The sequence below is a fragment of the Emydura macquarii genome, unplaced genomic scaffold (genome assembly GCF_026122565.2).
Source record: "Emydura macquarii macquarii isolate MOO-44397 ecotype Brisbane River unplaced genomic scaffold, CSIRO-AGI_Emac_v2 contig_201, whole genome shotgun sequence".
NCBI classification, from domain to species: domain Eukaryota; kingdom Metazoa; phylum Chordata; order Testudines; family Chelidae; genus Emydura; species Emydura macquarii.
This window is the reverse complement of record NW_027130338.1, coordinates 866,107-885,004: the sequence shown is the minus strand read 5'-3', so window position 1 is coordinate 885,004 and position 18,898 is coordinate 866,107. Positions and strand designations below refer to the sequence as shown.

The 18,898-nt window shown below is 39.0% G+C and overlaps 1 protein-coding gene across 4 annotated transcripts in view; it reads left to right on the top strand.

Annotated features, from left to right (window-relative positions):
• The window catches only part of ZMAT4 (zinc finger matrin-type 4), a 123,428-nt gene that overhangs the window by 87,104 nt on the left and 17,426 nt on the right, over nucleotides 1-18,898 (top strand). For all 4 annotated transcript variants that reach the window (XM_067545272.1, XM_067545263.1, XM_067545243.1 and 1 more), the window contains exon 5: nucleotides 319-546. In XM_067545272.1, the coding sequence (XP_067401373.1) occupies nucleotides 319-546 (228 nt within the window). The remainder of the gene's footprint in view (nucleotides 1-318; nucleotides 547-18,898) is intronic.

Genomic DNA, 18,898 nt, shown 5'->3' with positions numbered 1-18,898 from the left:
TTTTAACAAGAGAACTTTAACAGGTAAAGTTTCATGATAAGCCATGTAACTACAACCAAAAGAAGCTTTGCTTCCTGAGTTGGTGTAATGCAAATAATTGAGAAATAGTTTCATGCTACCTAATGCATATACACTTCTGTTTTAAGGAAGATGGTAGATTTGTATGCCATATTATTCAAAATATGTAGAGCAGCAGTATTTGCAATGGAAGGTGATAACTGCTGCTAATTCTTCTTCATTTCTAATGTGGGGTCTTTTTAAGGTTCGAACAATAGCGGTTGGGCTAAGAACTCCATGTCTGATTGTTTTCTTTTACAGAAACCAGTCTGAGTTCACTAAAGCAGCCTCATGCAGATTGTTCTCCTGTGGTATCTTCACCTCACCAAAGAAGAGACTCAGACAGGTACTGCCAGCTCTGTGCAGCCTGGTTCAATAACCCCATGATGGCACAGCAACATTATGATGGCAAAAAGCACAAAAAGAATGCAGCCAGGGCCGACTTATTAGAACAACTAGGGAAGACATTGGATCTAGGAGAGTTGAGAGGTAAGAACCTGTCTTGAACATAAAGCATCTGTGCCTTGAGAGAGAAGATTCAGCCTTTGTAAGTTAATATGTTTCCAGCCAAGTCTGTCTCTCTCTTTCTTCACCTTAGTCATTTCTCTTAGCAGTTAGCAGATTCCAGTCTTGTTATAGAAGAAAATTATACAGTGTTTAGCTCACGCTGCTCATATGCAGTTCTTCACAACGTTCCTTTTTATGGGATAGTTTATTCATGTAGGGTCTGTGCCTTAGGCCATAGTACACAATACAATAAATATAAGGTAAATATGTGTTTTAAAATCAGCACAGCTCAGTAAGATGAATGCTAACTTTTAAAATTACAAAATTTTAAAACATTAGCTCAGCCCTTCTCCCAGGATTAGTTACACCTTTAAAACCACAACCTCTGAGACTATATTAAAAATACAATAACAAGGGTTTTATAAATACATTACTTAATGTAGATTTTAAGGAGGCTCCCTTTTTCTTGTTTTTGTGGTTAATAAGGCAAAGAGGGTGACAGCCTGTACACCTTTCTCTGGGATAACACTCTGCAATCATAGCAGCATCATTGAAAAGTAGGTCCTTTAGCATATCTTGTGTGTCTCTTTCAAAGAAAGAGGACCTTATAGATCAGCATATGTTGTGATTCAAGATCACTCATCCATGAGCCATGTTACAGAGAGAATGATAGTCTAGTTCCTAGCATGGCGGGGCTGGGAGTTGGAACTCCAAGGGTCTATTGCCATTTCTGCCACTGCCTTGAGCAATGGACGTCCTGTACCTCCATTTATGCGTTTGTAAAATGAGCCTAATACCAATTTTGATACATGGGTCAGGGTGTAATTAGTTGCTGTGAAGTGCTGTGACATCCCTGTGTGAAAGGCACTAAAAAATATAAAGTATTTACTATGACTGTCTTATGGAGGTTTCATACCTGCTCAGTGAAGGTATTGCTAGGCAACTGTCTCTGATCAGCTAAAGGACCGTCCTTGACCCTTTGCCTCCTGATCCACTTGCTTAAACAGCATGGGCAGCATCAGACCATGTCAGGGCACCAATGGAGACACGTCACAACCTGTCTGTTTTATGTTGAATGTTTTGCTTAGAGAGCAAAAGTTCCTCACTGCCTCAATGTGAACTATCAGCACTTCAGCTCTTACAGAAATACACACCTTAATGACTTGATCTCTAAATTCTTTGGCTTTTGGGTAGCCTGCATTTTAAATAAAAGATAAAAGGGCTGTCTCTTATTTGGTAACTGGAAGTGACTTGCTCAGCAGCCCGTGTAAAGCTACTGGCACTGAGCATTGACCTTGAGTCTTACCTTTCCACCGGTCACAGGTGAGAACTTCACCTGGTAATACTTGCTTGGTAGTGACACACTCAGGGTTTAACAGTAACCGCTCATGAAAGACAACAAGTGTCTCTGATCCTCCTTTCACTGTCCTGTGTCTGATAAATACTCGGCATAACGTGCATGAGAGTTTGGCTCAGATTCCCTATTGGTGTAAATCAGTGAAGCTTCATTTAATAGAGCTATGCCAATTTACAGCAACGGAGGATCTGGCCCAGTATCAAATACTGAGGAGACTATATCATTAAAATTCCAGAATTCCTAAAAAGGGGAAACTACGGGACTCCTCTGAAGGCACAGTTTTCCATTTTGATATAACATGGTCCATTATGTGCATACAGGAATAATTAATTGAAATAGACAAAAGAAGAGGTACAGGTTGAGATTTTCAAAGCAGTGCAGGGGGTTTGGTTTGGCAGCCGGACATTCCATATTTTCAGTTTTGTTCTTTTTGAAGGAAATTACTATTTCTCTTCAATAACTAATAGATGTACTGTAGATTATGCATTTCTGAGCTTCAAATAACACCTCTAATGCTTACGCAGATTCTTAGTGTGCTACATAGGGTGAGCAAGTGTGGCTCACAATACCATAAATGTGATTCATCGACTGACTCGCTGCCCCCTGCTTGAACGTACACCGTGAAGAATAAACTGGGATGGTAATATGGAAGTGCTTACTACCTTGAACTGTGCTGAACTCAAGTGTGGCTGGGGATGCTGGCAGCAGTAAATAAATCAATTGTGGAATGGTTTATTAATTTAGTTTTTGTCTCGGAGAGTTAGAAATGGAGGAGTTTAAGGTACCTACCGGTCTGTACTGCATTTTTGAAAATGTGCTACATAGTTTGGATATGCAGATAATCTAGTATCAGTAAATCGTGCATTAATGGACACTGCAATTTATAGGAGAGAGGGAAAACAAACAAGTGTGTACACACATGCACGCGGACATCTGTGAGAGAGGAAGGGAGGATGCTTTGCTGCTAGTGTTGGACATTTTGCCCATAGCACAAATGTGAACTTGAAATAAAAGCAAGGCAAAATGTTTTTCTCTTGTGAAGTCCATGAAGGAAATTTGACTAATTAAAATCTGCTATCCTCTAGCACCCACATTGGACCTTGCTATCCCCAATATTCACATAGTACTGCAGAGATTAGAGATGGTCAGGAAACTGCTTTCTCATATTACAAGAATTTTCAAAATTTTAAATGTTTCCTGTCTGATTTGGGACAAAAGGTCAATCTCAAATTTTCATAAACTGAAAATAAAAAAAAACCCTTTAGATTGGGTCACTCAAAACAGTAACTTCAAAACATTTTGTTTAGATTTAGCTTTTGAAGTTTACTATAAATTAAAATTAACTTAAATTTCTAAACAAAGTATTTTTGACCTGAAAAATTGGATTTTTTCATTCTGAAAATGTTGAAATGGGATGTTTCAACAATTTCAAATGTTTTATTTAAAAAAACATTTCAGAACAGGAAATTCATCAAAACCAACACTTTCCCATAAGTAAATCATCATTTCTGGTGAAAAAAACATCGTAACAAATAATTCCCTACCAGGTCTACCAGATACGGCTAGCAGTGAAGCCATCAGCAACCACCCTAATAAACTAAATTAATCCTTTGTTGCTGAAAGAGTCAGAATCCTCTCATAACATGTTTTCTCCACTAGTGTTGCCTTAACAAAGTCATCTTTCAAAAGAAGAGAATGTCTATACATTACCTTCTCAGACCTGTCTCTCTAGAACATGAAAATAATTGCTGTATGCACACATGCATGTATTATGTATGTGTGGATAGAAAATGTCCCATTCTTGATTGTAATCCCATTATCTTCTGCAGACATCCCCAGTGCTGTAAAATCATTGGAATGTAGGACTTTTCACAGTGGATCAGATCACTGACCAGTCAAGTCTAGTATTTTGCCTGTGGTAGTGGCCAACCCTTTATGCTTCAGAAGGAGATGGAAATCTGTCACTCTCCCTAATTCACTTGACCAGCTGGGTTGCTGTACTTGTGACAAAGGACTCCTTCATGACCCCTGCAGTGCTCAGTTTATGCACTGAAATGAAAGATGTTACTGCTGAGATCCTTGTATGTATAACTAATAATTATTGGGCATAAAATCACCCATCCTTTGCAGGAATTTCATTGACTGAATAACAACTCAGTGCATTCATCACAGCATTGCAGGGAATAACTTGTCAGAGCAGCAATGGTTGGTATAGGCAGTGGCAAAATCAGTAGAACACCTGTATGTGGATCAATGGCTCAGCAAACACTGCATTGTACTGCTGTGTGGTCCAGCACTGTCCTCAGGTGTCTGCACATTAAGATGGGGAAAGAATGGTGGTGAATGATGGTCTGAGCCTGTTGGAGACAAATCCCCACTGTTGTTGCTCATGAGGATTTCTTAGCTGCTAATTGTCCACACAGGTGGGTGGCAGTCTCAGTGGTGATGTAGCCTTAATCCCAGGATAAAGTCCCTGTTTAAGAAATTCAGGGAAACATCTGGAGGCAGAAGGATGGCTCTAAACCTAGATTGCAGGTATATAACCAGCTCTCATTCTTCAGCTCCTGCCTGTAGGAAGTGAGAGCCTCATGGACACCCAATTACCCCTAGGCATGGGGAAGTTAAGCCAAGTGATCTATTCCATTTAGATACTTGAGGGTGCCAACCTAGTACAGTATCTGTGGCTAACTCCCATCAGACAGATCCTCCAAAGAGTGCTCCAGCAGCGCTGCCACCCTGTGTCTGCAGGTCTGCATCTAATAAGGAAAAGCTGCATCCGGTTCAGCTTACTTACTCTGTGCTTCGTTTGTCATACTCAACTCTCCAAGGCTCTTTGTTTGCCTTGATTGAAACCTCCTATTGTCCTGCCTAAACTAAAGATTCATGTCCTACTTCCCAAAAAACAAAGTGCAGAATTTTTCACTGGGTTTTAGGGATATATGTCATTTACTTCGGCTTCTAAATAGTTCTGTGTTTGGTTTATTGGCCACGTTCATTTTATCAGGCTCCTTCTTCAGAAATGCAAATTCAGCATCAGCATTAATGCCATGTCTTGATGCAAATGGAAGGGATTTGAGACTGTTCGCTCTACAAAATATGCCCCAACTCTCAGAATAATACTGTAGCCAGAAATTGGTCTTTTCTTAAAGGGTGACTGTAATGTTTTCCGATTTGTTAGCTGGGAGGCTAACAGTATCTTTTATTAGACAGGAAAAGAGATGAAGGCAGTTCTTGGTATTGTAACTTTTATAATTACCAAGATGCAGTGAGATTTCCGAAATGCTGAAGGAAGTCTGAGAAAATAGCTTTATTTTAGCAGCTACAAAGCCGTGCATTCTTTCCATAAAAGAGCAGTGGTAATTCATAGATACCAGCTGACAATCTACCACACCAGCAAAGTGAATTCTTATATTTGGACATCGCTTTAATCAGTGCAAAATTACCCAGTTCATTCTTATACTATTTTTGTATTTTGTCAACAAGCTGTGCAGACTGTACTCTCACATGCTCTCTATTCCCTGTAGGTTATGCTTCCTCAGTATTCACTGGATGGCAAACTTGTTTCCTTTTCAAGTCATCCCAGGTGGCTTGCAACATCATGTTTTAAATATTAATTGTGTTTTGACTACACTGGGAACCTAATGTTTGATGCATTTTATAGTATTGGAGCGAGCAGTGTAGCTTGAAGCACAAAATTCCAGCAATCTTGATTTTCTGATAATGGTTATAATAAAACATGTATTGCTAAATATGAATCTGTATTTGGATAAATAAGTGTGGAGCTATATCTCTGGACAAATGAGATTTATAGAAAGTAAAGCATCAACTTTTTTGCTATGTATTTGTTCTGAAACTTTGAAGTCTTATTTTCTTTTCAGAAGGAATAAAACAAATAAAAAAGCCTCCTTATGGCATTACTTCTCCATTCTCTGTGCTTGGCTCTAATGCGAGGTATGTGGGATCATGACTGCACAGCCCTGGAAATCAGGTGCTTGACTTGAGCAGAAGAAGCTTTTCAAGTTATTCAGCAACACGTCTGCATGTCTCAGATGAGAATTCAGCCCAGCAGAGTCTGCCTAAAGTGTTTCACACCGGGGTCTGACCTGCCAACTTGATTTCTCCATAATTTTCAGCTCTGGTAGTCAGCAGGTCCAAAAAAGATAATGCTGTCATCTGGCAGCTTTTTCTACCTGGTGACAAGCTTCAAAGCTATGTAATGTTCTTTCCATGAGCAATACGAGAACGTGAATTTTTGTTTTTCCCCTAATGATTTGCTGCATTTGAGTGATGTTTACAGCCCTGGTTATGTTTAACCATATGTGAAATATCATACCAGTTTTGCTTAGTCTATAAGGAATTTATCTGTCAGTGGATTATCTTTCTGTAAACTTGACAGAAGATTTGTCACTCTAATTACCTGTATGGTGCAGCAAGTGCCTCCCTGAATCTTGGTGTGGAGTCTTAGCACAGTTAATGATTGCTCCTATCTTCGACAGGTAGGAGAGTGAGTGGGGTCCCATTCCATGGGATGAATAAGAGAACACACCATGGAAGAGAAAAACTAAAAGCACTTTTCCTCCCGTAAAGATTCTGTCTTTTCACTCACAGCTGATATTACTACTAGTTTTCCTTTTTTCATATGGCTTTAAAAACAGCAATATAGTTGTTCAAGTCTAGGTTGGCGATTCAATCGATTGCTTCAGGTGACACAGAGTGGATGGCAGAGATACGTCCATGATCTGATCGTTTGGGACACTGATGAGGTGTTCCACAGTTTAAAGTCTGTTTCTGCAGTCACAAATAGGATTTTGTCTCAGTCCCCATTTATAGAGAAAGTAAGCGCTTCTACCATATGATGTGCCGATATGATTTGAAGAGGACCATATTTTCTGTAGGAGTGAAAAGTCCCTGGTTTCTTCAGCTGAGTCCTTGATGAGGTTTATTTGGCATGTTGGCATTCTTCCACCTTTCTTGCGCTTGATCTTTGAGCTCTTGTGCTGCAAACGAAAAAGGCTTTTCTAGATTTGCGTCAGTATGTTATTTAGTCCTTCATGTACTGGAAGGCCTTATTCCCACAAATACGATGGGACACCTGAAAAAGTCTTGTCATGATGAATTTGACATGGATGGATAAGTGCCGGTTTGGGAAGCCATGGTTGTGGCATTGGTTTTGCTGTGTCAGTAAGGATCCACATGACGATGTTAAATTGAGAATTGAGAAGTGATATGTGGACTTCAAGTGATATGTGGTGCCAAGACTTCACCTTGTGGTAGGTAATGACAATCTTCTTGTGGTCTTTCCTGTTATGTGCTAAGGCACAATCAGTGTAATCAGACTGGCATGCAAATCTTGCTCAGTGATGCCACTGATTGAACTGCAATGGAGATAGCTGGCACTTAGTGGAACCATAAAGGATAGAAGTTCCCAAATATTATAACAAGAGTGTAATGTTTGGAATCTTCTTACCCAACATATGTGACTATTCAACAATAGTGAACGGAAGCGGCATCATTAAGTACATTGAGTTCCAGTTTTGCAGTTTTAAACATCCCCAAACTGCGCCAAGCATAAAGCAAATTTGCCTTTTGTTCTGTCAGGTCACGTTTCACCAGTTTTGTTTCTCATTTGGCATTTTTTCTCACTGATCTCACCTGTTCTTCCTGTAAAGTAGGTGGTTTCTGCATGGGCACAGGCCATGCAGAGAGACTAACAGGTCTTTGGAAGGGTTTTTATGGGGGTTTTAATGATGGATTCTGCTTATTGCCAGCACTGAGCTGAAACTATATAGCAAAATCCTTTCACTTTGAAAGTTGCTCCAGTCTTTGAAAGGTCTATGTTTCACTGAGTCGTGTGACTTTTCCTTTGTCCTATATATACCTTTGAATGGAGAAAGTGAGCTGAGAATTTAACATAAAGACTTTATCTGGTCACTATTTATAATGTTAACATCTATGTACTTCTGTACAATGGCAAATTAGCTGCCTACACATCTCACTAATGTCTCTCTTGAATAACTTGATACGAAACCAGACCTAGATACTAAAAAAGAAAATGAGATTTCTATGAAGCATAAAATCAGGCAGAACTGTCTCTCCAGCCCACCATTAGCAGTTCCTTATTTATTTCACCTTTGAGGTAATGGGCTGCACAGTAACAGTTGTTTCCAAATGACCATGTTTAGGACGTTATTTAACCCTGCCCTTGATGTCTGCAAGTAAAGCTTTAGGTGAGAGCTTGTGAAAGCTACATACAAGTCCCAACCACAATTTAGGAGACTGCTCGGTAGGGTCCAGTGTCCTAGAAGAACATCCAAGAATGTGAACGCTGTGCCAATATGCTCTAACACCAGTGCACCAAGAGGTTTAGGCTGCTGGGAATGAGAACTTCTCAGTTCAAGTCTTCAAAAGTTCAGGCTGAATTCCTAGCTGCTAACCCTTCCAGAAGCCATAGCCTATAAGAATCAGAACCGAACCAGTACAGTTCTCCATGTGCTTTCTGGGCACCAGTCTGTTCTGGCCTTTCCTTTGGATTACTCTGACTGCCAAGCAGTAAAAACCATGTTTTTTATAGAAAAATGGGGACCTAGATTCAGACAGTCTTGAATGTCTTGTGCTGGGAAAATGGAATTCTATAGTTAGCACCTTGAAATATGAGCCTTCTGCCAGAGACCATTCAGTTCCCCCAAGGAGGAGGAATGCAGAGGTGCAGGAAGACATGATGAGATACTGCCTCCAAAAGGCAAATAGAACAGTAGTTTCCTGGAATAAAATATAGTGATCTTTGGTGTTGGTTGGTCTCTAGACTTTGGAATGGAGATGGCTATGCAGGAATATCATCATCAAAAAACTCTTCTATATTCCCACTGCAACAAAAATTGATAGTGATTAGATGCAGATACAGCTTGAAAAATTCTGGCAGAGTTGGATTTATTGTGCCCAGGATTTTGTTATATCCAATATACGTACTTTGGTTCTCTGCTGTCACTTTCTCTTAGTGCAAAAGAAATTAGCAAGTGTTCCTGTGGAATGTGTTTTAATGCACTTTATGCAGAATGACATTAATGACTTAATTTATTAATATTTTATTTGCAGCATGTAGACATATTCAATTTTACATGAATACACGTCAGGTTTCATGGAAGGGAACTCTTATGTGTATGATAGTGCAAAGGAAAACACAAGTGCAGAAGGAGCATTAATCTTTAAGTGATTCCTAATTCTAACTCACTATTCCTCACCTATATAATTGAAACAAAAACCACTTTCAGACTGGGTTTACTTGCCTAAGGGGTTTCCAAAGGGTCCTCCACATCCCATCGATTGTAACTGCCTTGATCACCCATGCTCTCTGGCTTTCAGGGCAGGAAAGGCCAACAGTTTTGAAAACAGGTAGCATGTGTTTTGGTATTTTGAGGTTTGCACATCTTGGTAGATTTTAGGTTCAGAGACAAGCATCCTCCTTCGTCACACGTCACTATCATCAGTGCACTTGTACTTTGTGGGAATATTTGTGCATTAGAGTTCCAGTTTTCATTGGGTTGTCTTGTAACAAAATGTCCAGATATCCAGGTCAAATAAATAGCCATATCACTGATAATGTTACGCTACGGCCTTAGCAAACTGATACCTGGTGGCTCATGGCATATTTAAAGCAAGAGTTTCAAAAGATCTCAGCTTCCATTTAGGCACCAAAATGGGAGCCAGATATCCATCATACACCTGATACGTGCTGAACTCTTTTGAAATTTAGCTCTTCACTTTCTGAATAAGCCTAAGCATAAAACTCAGCTGGTGTCTGAAGGCAGCTAACACTGAAGTTGTGACACTGTTAATGATACCTTCCATGTTCAATCAGACATATGTCTGTAATAATTTAAACCTGCACTTGATATGTGACCCCTAAGTAGAGCTGGCTGAAAAATCTAACTTTTATTCCATAAAAAACTTTGAACAAAACAATTTCCTGACAATTCTTTTGTGGAAAACTTAGATTTTTTTCAATGAAAAAACTTGAAGCAAAACAAAACATTTTTGTTTAGTGTTGGTATTCAAACTATCCTTTTTAGACCAAGCTTTTTAGAGTAAAAGTCAAAGGGTTCAGGTCAGCCTTGACTGCGATTTCCCAGCCACTGTCGGTTTGTGTCACAATCTCAGAATTATTTACGCAAAGCCTTTGGTGACTAGCAGAAAAACCCCAAATTTGAGCTGCTGTGATTGATGTGAACACATCTTTGTTTGAATGGCAAAAAGGCTTTCCATGCTAATACTGGACTTTAAGTCACTTTGTCCAGACCTCGGCTGATTAGAAGACCTGTGTCTTATAAAGTCGCCCTTTTAGGCTGGCAGTGTTTATAAGCACGAGTCAGCCAGAATATCATTAATTTTGATCTTGTGCCCTGCAGTTCCCACGCTAACTGTTGCCCTTTATTTTGTGTTTAAAGCTAGTTCAATTTTTTAGATTATCCAGAGCTAATTTTATTTCTTTGTCATATTTGTTATTCCACATTTAATACTTTTAATGTGAAAGTCACCTTGAAAATATTGGATTTCAGTTCAGAGGTTTTGCAGCCTCTCTGCCCCTGCGGGAATTGTATCACTCTCCTTTAGCTTCATGGACGCTGCCACAAAAAGAGCTGCTGCTGATGTACGCCATGGGTGATGCTTTGCAATGTTACTTTCTAGTGAAGCAAAGAAAGGGTTAATAATCTGTGTATGCAATCACACTTTGGTTCCTTATGAAACATATTCAAAAGACCAAATAATCAATATCAGTCAGGTTTATTGCTTTAAACCAATAAAAATGTAGTACAAGAAAAGTTCTCTATGGTACCAGTCTCTGGGAAGCTGTCTCATGCAGCATTGTTACATTCATGTTACACAGAAGGTGTGTTCCCACAGTTACAACCCTAAAGACATCTTTTTTTATACTGTTTACAGGTTAAAAAAAAAAAAAAACAGGGTATGTCGTCTGACCCAGGAGTTTAGCTAATCTGCTTTCTACCTTGTTTTCCTGGTACCATGGTGTACCCTTCATCTCTTTATTCTGAACACCTGTATTTCAGGTACCAGAAGTGTGAAAGCACTTTGTAGGCCTGTACCAGGGTAGAACAATCCTATGTCTTGTCCTCTTCCTTTGGGACATTCCAGTACTGTCCTGTGAGAGTAACTCTTTGCCTATTGTTATGATAAAATAACCGAATGTCCTGATCCTGACAACTTTCCATTCTACTTAAGCCAAAGTTTGCTTCAGTTAATGCAAAGTGCTATGGGATACTTAGCCTAAATTGGCCTGTACCTTTACTATAATCCTGTTCTCTTATGCTATCGAACGGCTATAGTATTTGTGCATAATGCATACCAATGTGCATATGATGCAGAGAATACATTTTATTAACATGATCTGTATAATATGCTAGCCAGCATATATTGATCAGCAGTCTATAATGGAATCCCTGTAAATTGCTGTGTTCTTACTGGCTAGAAGTGCCTTGGGAACAGACAAAAGATGCAACTATGTTGAAGCTAATAATCTAGCACTGAGCCCCATCCTCAGCTGACGTAAACTGGGCTAGCTCCATTGATTTGTCTGTACCAATGTCATTATTGGTACACTGTATCAGTGGAGTTAATCTGTGCCTGCTAGGGATTTGGCCCACTGTGTCTAGTTGATTGGGAAAAGCGTGTTGTTTCCAAGCTGGTTGCATTGATCTTTTTGATCCTTATCATTCCTTGTAAGCCTTTCCCTCGCTTAACAACAGTTTAGCATTTTGTTGAAATCCAGCACGGTGCCTCATGTTAATTTGAATATGTGATTCCTGATTTCAATCTCAAATACCAGCAGCAAAGAATCCATTCTAGTGCACACAGGTGTTGACTAGTATCCATTTTTGAGCTACACAGCCAGTGCACATCACCTGGCTAAGAGGAGGATCTGGCCTCAACGCTCACTCAGCAGTGATGGATCTGTTGATGATAAATTGCTGTTTTGCTAATCAAAGGCTTCCTCATATGGATTTGGCTACAAGCTTTTTATGAATGGCATGAAATTAAAATTGATGTAAAAGAACAAAATCCTCAGTTTGTTTTAAAATCAGGCTCAAGTGTATTGCTTTGGAGAGAGAAAAGTAGAATTTTCTTCAAGCAATGTCTGACTCACGACTTTATCCACAAGGGCTTTATCATTGGATTCCTTAGTGACTGGCAAAATCCAGAGTAAAATTTTTATTGGGCCTTAATAAGGAATGTACAAATGACTGATATGAAACACACTTTCAGTATTCGGGTCAGTGCTGTCTGTGTAAACAGTTTCCACTGGATTTTATACATCAGATTCTTGGAATATTATTATTAATGAAGATACATTCATGTGCACTTAGTGAGATTATCTCAATAAGGCTAGTGGAGGATCTTTTAGTATTGACCCAGTTAGAGAGTCTGTGTGCATTTTTAGGATTCTGAACTATCCCGGTAGCTAGGTGGACATTCTCTCTGACTTCATTTCTGCCATATTGTGTAAGGAAACAGGTGTAATGTGCAACACAAGTACTAACGTTTGCAAGATGCAGTAGGAAAATATAATATAGCTCCAATTTATAAAACAGTGGAGCTTGTACACGCCCATTTGTTGGAACAGACACAATTCTGCCTGTTCTGATTTAATTAGCTGTTTTTATGCTGTACCTTGGCACACTTTCATGAATTTGTCTTGTTTTCAAGATGACAGCAAGTAGCTGATATTCCTCCTCTAGAGCCTGGCTCTCCATTAATTATTATTTCTCGGTAGCTGATGGAAAGTGAAGAGACTCAAGAATGGTCATGATAGAATCTGGAACAAGTTATGGATGTACAATTGAATTCACCAGAACCTTAAGGCAACTTAAATGGTGCATAAATTCTGTGCTGGCCTACTCCAGAGGGGTGAATTTCACCCTTTGGGTTCCAACATGTAGTTCCATCTACTGGCTTAGCAAGTTTGATGGTGAAGTATCTTTCCTTTGACTTTACATAAGAGCATCTGATTGCTAGTATGTTTGAAGTTGAGCACTACCCCTGCTGTGCAATGGAATCAGTTTTCAGTCACAATCAATAAGCTGATTGCAACCCTTCCTCTTCCTTCCAAAGAAACAATATTTCTCCTCAGCTTTACATAAACAGCACTCTCCTGGCATTGATCTGATTTTCAACATTGTTCAGGAGCACCTGATAATCACAGGGAATAGCTGGATTTATGTGCACAAACAACTTGAATATGTATTCATCAGGTTCACAGGAAGTCTTGCTCGTTACTTCAAGAACAGACGTAACATATTGCAGTCCAGGGTGACCTTCCAAAACACTTCAAAGTGTGGAACTTCAACTCAGCTGGAGGGTTGGCAGGTAGAGGAACAAATTTTAAAACAAATGTGAGATTCATCTTCATGGAACTAGATTGCAGAATAAATCAAGCAGTACCCTTTCCAGCATGACTGCCTATATCATCTGCACATATTTGAGAGGCTTTTACAGGAGGGTGAGTTATGTGACATCACATACACTGAATTTTTATATGTAAAAATGGTGGCTGCATTGCACAAAGGTAATTGCAGCTCAAGACAACCGCACCGAATGAACGTCTTAAATTAAACTGTTATATGCATACAATGAACACACTAAATCACACAGAGTAATGGATCTTGGAATCATTTGATGCATACACAGGAGCTGCTAAATGCACAATATGGCTGCAGACTATCTGCGCGTGGCAAAATTCTTGGCTGGATTAAGTTTGAGATTAAGGGTTTTTTTAATGAGTTGTTATATAGTGAATATTTCTGCACAATAAACTTGTCATTATGAAAGATTAACAAATGAGGGATTACCCAAGAAATCACACTGCTAGGAATGTAAGCACCTCAAACCTAAGCATAGGTGGAGAAGTAGAGTTTGCATTCTGGTCCACTGTCTGCTTCCTCAGGAGGGGTGGCAGAATGGAGTAATAGAGAACACACAAGTATTTATCCAGGATACTATGACCACTAACAATATCTCTTAAGGTATCTGGTGAAAAGCAAGACATGATGAGGCCTCTAAAGGACATTTAAGAACAAAGGAGAACCTTTACATCAGTCTCACTTCGTATTAGAGCTTGCCATTTATAGTAAATACATTGGCTTAATTTAAAAAAAATAAAATAAAATTCCAGCATTATGGAAATAGTTGCTAGCATTTTAGCCAGTACAGGCTATGTAGTACTAAGTGTTACCTGATCAGCACATTCAGCATGGTGCTGCCCTGTGCGATGGAGCATTGCTCTGTAAAGTTTGGCATTTAACACATCTGACTGTCTGTGACATCCTAGCAGGATCCCAGTGATGGGGTAACCTTGCCTTCCCTGTCCACTGGCATTGTTTTCTTGACCAAAGTGACCATTTAAGCAATATTTCCTGTTTTAGATGTGTCATGTTTATTTGTTGGGCTTTTATTTTTGCCAGAGATTATCTGGTGCTAAAATGATCTGTTGGTATAATAAAATCCTATGTAGTTCTAGTATTTGCCTCTTCCACACCTGTAAATTGTGTGCTAGAGAAGAGACCAGCTCAGCTCTAGTAAATATAAGAGGGAGTCTTGATTTAGGAAGTTCAGCATATACATACCCTGTAGCTCTCCCAGGCTCTGAGATCAGGGGAGTGCAACGTAGGCTACAGCGTTCCACTCAGGGCAGCCATAGAATGGAGTTGCAGACTGCACAACTGTGATATCTAATATGCAACTGTAGTTTAAGTGCTGAAGTGGTTAGGACCAGTGATGGTGTCACGAGAGTCGATGTGTGGGCAGAGTTGGCAATGGGGTTTGTTGCAGGGATAGGTTCCTGGGTTAGTGTTCTTCTTGTATGGTGTATGCAGGGTGGGGGGCTGTCTGTAAGCAAGGATAGGTCTGCCTCCCACCGCTTGAGTGAGGGATCATCTGCTAGGATAGGCTGTAGATCCTTAATGATGTGTTGGAGAGATTTTAGCTGGGGGCTGTAGGTGATGGCCAGTGCTGTTCTGTTGTTTTCTTTGTTGGGTCTGTCCTGTAGTAGGTGACTTCTGGGTAGCCGTCTGACTCTGTCAATTTGTTTCTTCACCTCTCCAGGTGGGTATTGTAGTTTTAAGAATGTTTTATGGAGATCCTGTAGGTGTTCCTTTGAGTTGTTTGCTAGTCACATTACTTCAAATACTGCCTGACTCAGCACTCTTATAGTGACTTTTACTAAATGTTCTGAGACTCCAGAAAATAAATCTGGATCTTTGGATACAACTGTATGCTTTTATGTCCTTGAAACTGTCATTTCATCCAGTCTTGAGGACAGAGAGATACACAGTTGCTGAACTTGCCCCAGACTAATTCAGTTACGTAGGCTGGGAACGCTCTGATTTGTTAGCACTGCAAAAGCTAGCAAGTTCCTTTTGTCATTTAAATTACCAATGACCAAGGGGCTTCCAGTTCAGTGAACGGGTTCCTTCTTTATGCATTTACATTTTTAATCAGACAGCAATAGAAGGCAAGCTTGACTCTTCTACCTTTTAGCATCCAAATCATGATTTCCTATATCCTTATGTAGAAGAAGCTTTTTTAATAGTCATAGCAAATGGAATTCCTTATTGTTTTAACCCCTTTAAATATTCTAGAAGGATGCTTTTGAGAAAGATTTGTTTGTTTCAATTGCCATTCTCTCTGTTTCATCAGTTTTAACACTGAGATGGATATAGGTAATATACATTGTCAAATGGTGGCATGCTGTTTTTTAAATAAATGGTCACTGAGTTGTAGCAATAAGGAAACAGATGGATCAAGTTATGCTTGGCCAAAAAGATTAATGTTGTCATGCTGACAGCAGATTTATCTCAGAACTATTAAAGACTCTGCAGTGATCTTGCTTCCAGTGAAGGCAGTGAGAGTTTTACCATTTTCTTCAGTGGGAGACGAAAGTAGGCCTGTGGTTTGTATTGTGTACACATACACCATCAGGATTCTGTCTCATGGTATGAGTGTGCTGCTTCATGAGTGATGGGGGAGAGACATTTATAAACTGAAAGTGAAAGGCTCTGACACTAAGAGCATGAGCAAAAGGAGAATGCTTATTATGAAATTTGACCAATGCCATTTTTAGTATGTCATTCCAGTTATTTTTTCACAAAGCAAATGTTTGGGTTTGCTTATATAGCAGTAAATCTAAAATATGTATGCATATATATACACGCCTATCAGCATTATATAAATCAATATACTCTTTCTACAATCAAATGTTCTAGCAGGAGGAAAACATGACATCCCTCCTGCCAATCCCAGGATCCTGTAAACAGTATAGGATGAGATGATGCTAAGTAAATTAAGAGTGCCTTAGGACTTTAGAAACTTCTGCATGCTGGTTGACTGATGTGTAGGACAGGATTCTGCTATTAATCATATTCTCTAACTTTGACACAGGACTTCTGGGAAAAAAGCTTTCTGTGTCCCCAGTTAAGAACTATAATTGCTGGCAATGCTTCCACCTACACAAGTAATTAAGATTCAGTAAGATGGTTAGTGTATGCTGTTACACTAGCAACTGGGTATTAAAACCTTATTACTTTAATTTAAAGTGTGGCCATCTTCCTATCACTGCAGTCCTGATCTGACTAAAAGTTTAAAACATGGTTTCATTTAAACCTCCATTTGCAACAAGATCTGAAGAGCATTTGGTGTCACCAGGGATTATTCAGTCTTATTTTTTCCCCATCACTGTGACAGAAGTGTGTTGGTCTCTTTGCCTCCTTTTGCAGTGATGTAGGGAAATAGATACTAATAGCGCTGGAGGGAGTGTTGAACTATAAATGCAGAACATTACTTGGTCTTTGCTATTACACTGGGAGCAAACGCTGAGAAATTGGAACATCCATTTGCAGTTTCTGTTCTGCTCCAGTCTCAGGACTATCCTCTTGCATTTAGAACGGTTGCAGAATCCTTTTACTTTCTATATCATATAGTTGGTTTGGCAGTGTCAGCTGAGTGTTTTTTAAAAGTACCATGAACTTCAAATGAAATATCCTTCAAATATTCCGTAAAGATGATCTTAACATGTGATTGATCAATTTTATATAGACTGAAATAAGAGTAGAAAATCTACTTGAGGAAAATAGCAAAACATTAAGTCTAAATTATTACACATGGCAGCAATTTTTAGTTTCTGAAGTTGAAGTTCAGGATAGAAAGTTGAATCAGAAAAATCCTGTACCTTGATGTGTTGTCCACTTGGCAGCAACAATATCTGTATTTCTCAGCACTCATTCAATCTGAGCCTGAGGGGGATTTTTCATTCCCAGTCTGTTTTTAATATCCTGAATAAAACTCAAAGCCAACTGTGCCAAATTCATACCCAACATGTCATGCCAATGTTGAAATTAGAGATGATTCAAATACTTGACTTTTGAGTTTGTATTGTATTCAAAAATGGTCCTATTTTGCAAGATGATAGCCCTGTTTTGTGACTATTTTTGCTCAAAATTTGACCCATTTCCAAGTGAAAACTGACCCTTTTTTGAGTTAAAAAGCAAAATAAATTTAAAATGTTTTGTTGGTATGTAACAACAGCCATTTCATCTATTTGCCAAAATCAAAATTAGTGGGGCAAGAAGTAGTCCATAATTATATGACCAAGTTTAGACTCCCTTAAGAAATAGCCATATGTTCAGAAAATTCCATTAACTTTTGGGATATTTCAGTTCTCATTCCTAATACTTCTCGGTTGCTAATCCAAAATAATACTCAGTCATATGTCTGCCAACATCATGCCTAGATACTACAGTGGTTAGAAGCTATATAAATAAAATAATAAATACTAGAGATAATCAGAAAACTTTTCTGAACATGTAATAGACAAAAAAAATTGTTAGAACTGGTGATTTTATGGGGCTCGCTGTAGAGTGGAGAAAAAGCCCTGTATAATTGGGCATAAGTAGATCAAATATAAGGATGCCATATATTACATATTCTAACTGAATTACTGGAAGTTTTTTTTATTTTTAATAGTTGTAAATATTTGAAGTGCATATCACACTCTGAATGTCCCTAGCCTCTGTTTGCAGAATCTGGGAATGGGCGACGGGGTGGATCACTTGATTACCCGTTCTGTTCATTCCCTATGAAGCGCCTGGCATTGGCCACAGTTGGAAGATAGGATCCTGGACTAGATGGAGCATTGGTCTGACCCGCTATGGCCATTCTGATGTTCTTGAATATTTCTCTGTGAGGGGGTAAAATACTGTAGAAAGTCAAGAGAGCCCATTACATGGTACATTAAAACCACTCTTACAAAGTTCAGCAGTCCATAGCTAAAAATTCCACAACTCAAGCATTTCTAAACAGAGCTCTTCCATTAAGCTTAAAATGTTCTATTCAGACCTTCACACAAGCGAATCACTGCAAAGCAGAAATCCAACTACAGAACCCTTCTGAACTTGGCTATTTCATTTTGTTCAAAGAATAGAATGGAAATTACTGTAACGATAGCAGTTTACTGAATGCCGGTGTGTGTATAATGTCAATGATGATACAATTTGAGATACCAGGGGTATTAGATAGTTAAAATGCATTTTTTTAAAGGCGAGACAAAGATTAATCATAGAAAAAGCCCCTCTTGTTACACACAGAATAATAAAGGAGGCAACAAATAGGAAAATTGTAAGCACAAGTATCTGTATTTGTATTTTGTTTTATGTAGTTTTACTTATAGGAAAAAGAGCCTTGAGATTACCATCTCCTTTGCCAGGATGTCCACAGGGAATATAAATATTTAACATAACATTCAGTTCCTCTCTGCCTTTTTAATGAAAACATGTTAAATGAATCACAGAAGTGATTTTCTGTAATTCTTTTTTGAAATCTGTGCACTGTTTTTCCAAGGAGAAGAATGGAGCTGTGTGTACTTTTTAAACAGAAAGGAACCTTCATCCTAGGTTTGGGGACACAGGCATGCTAAGA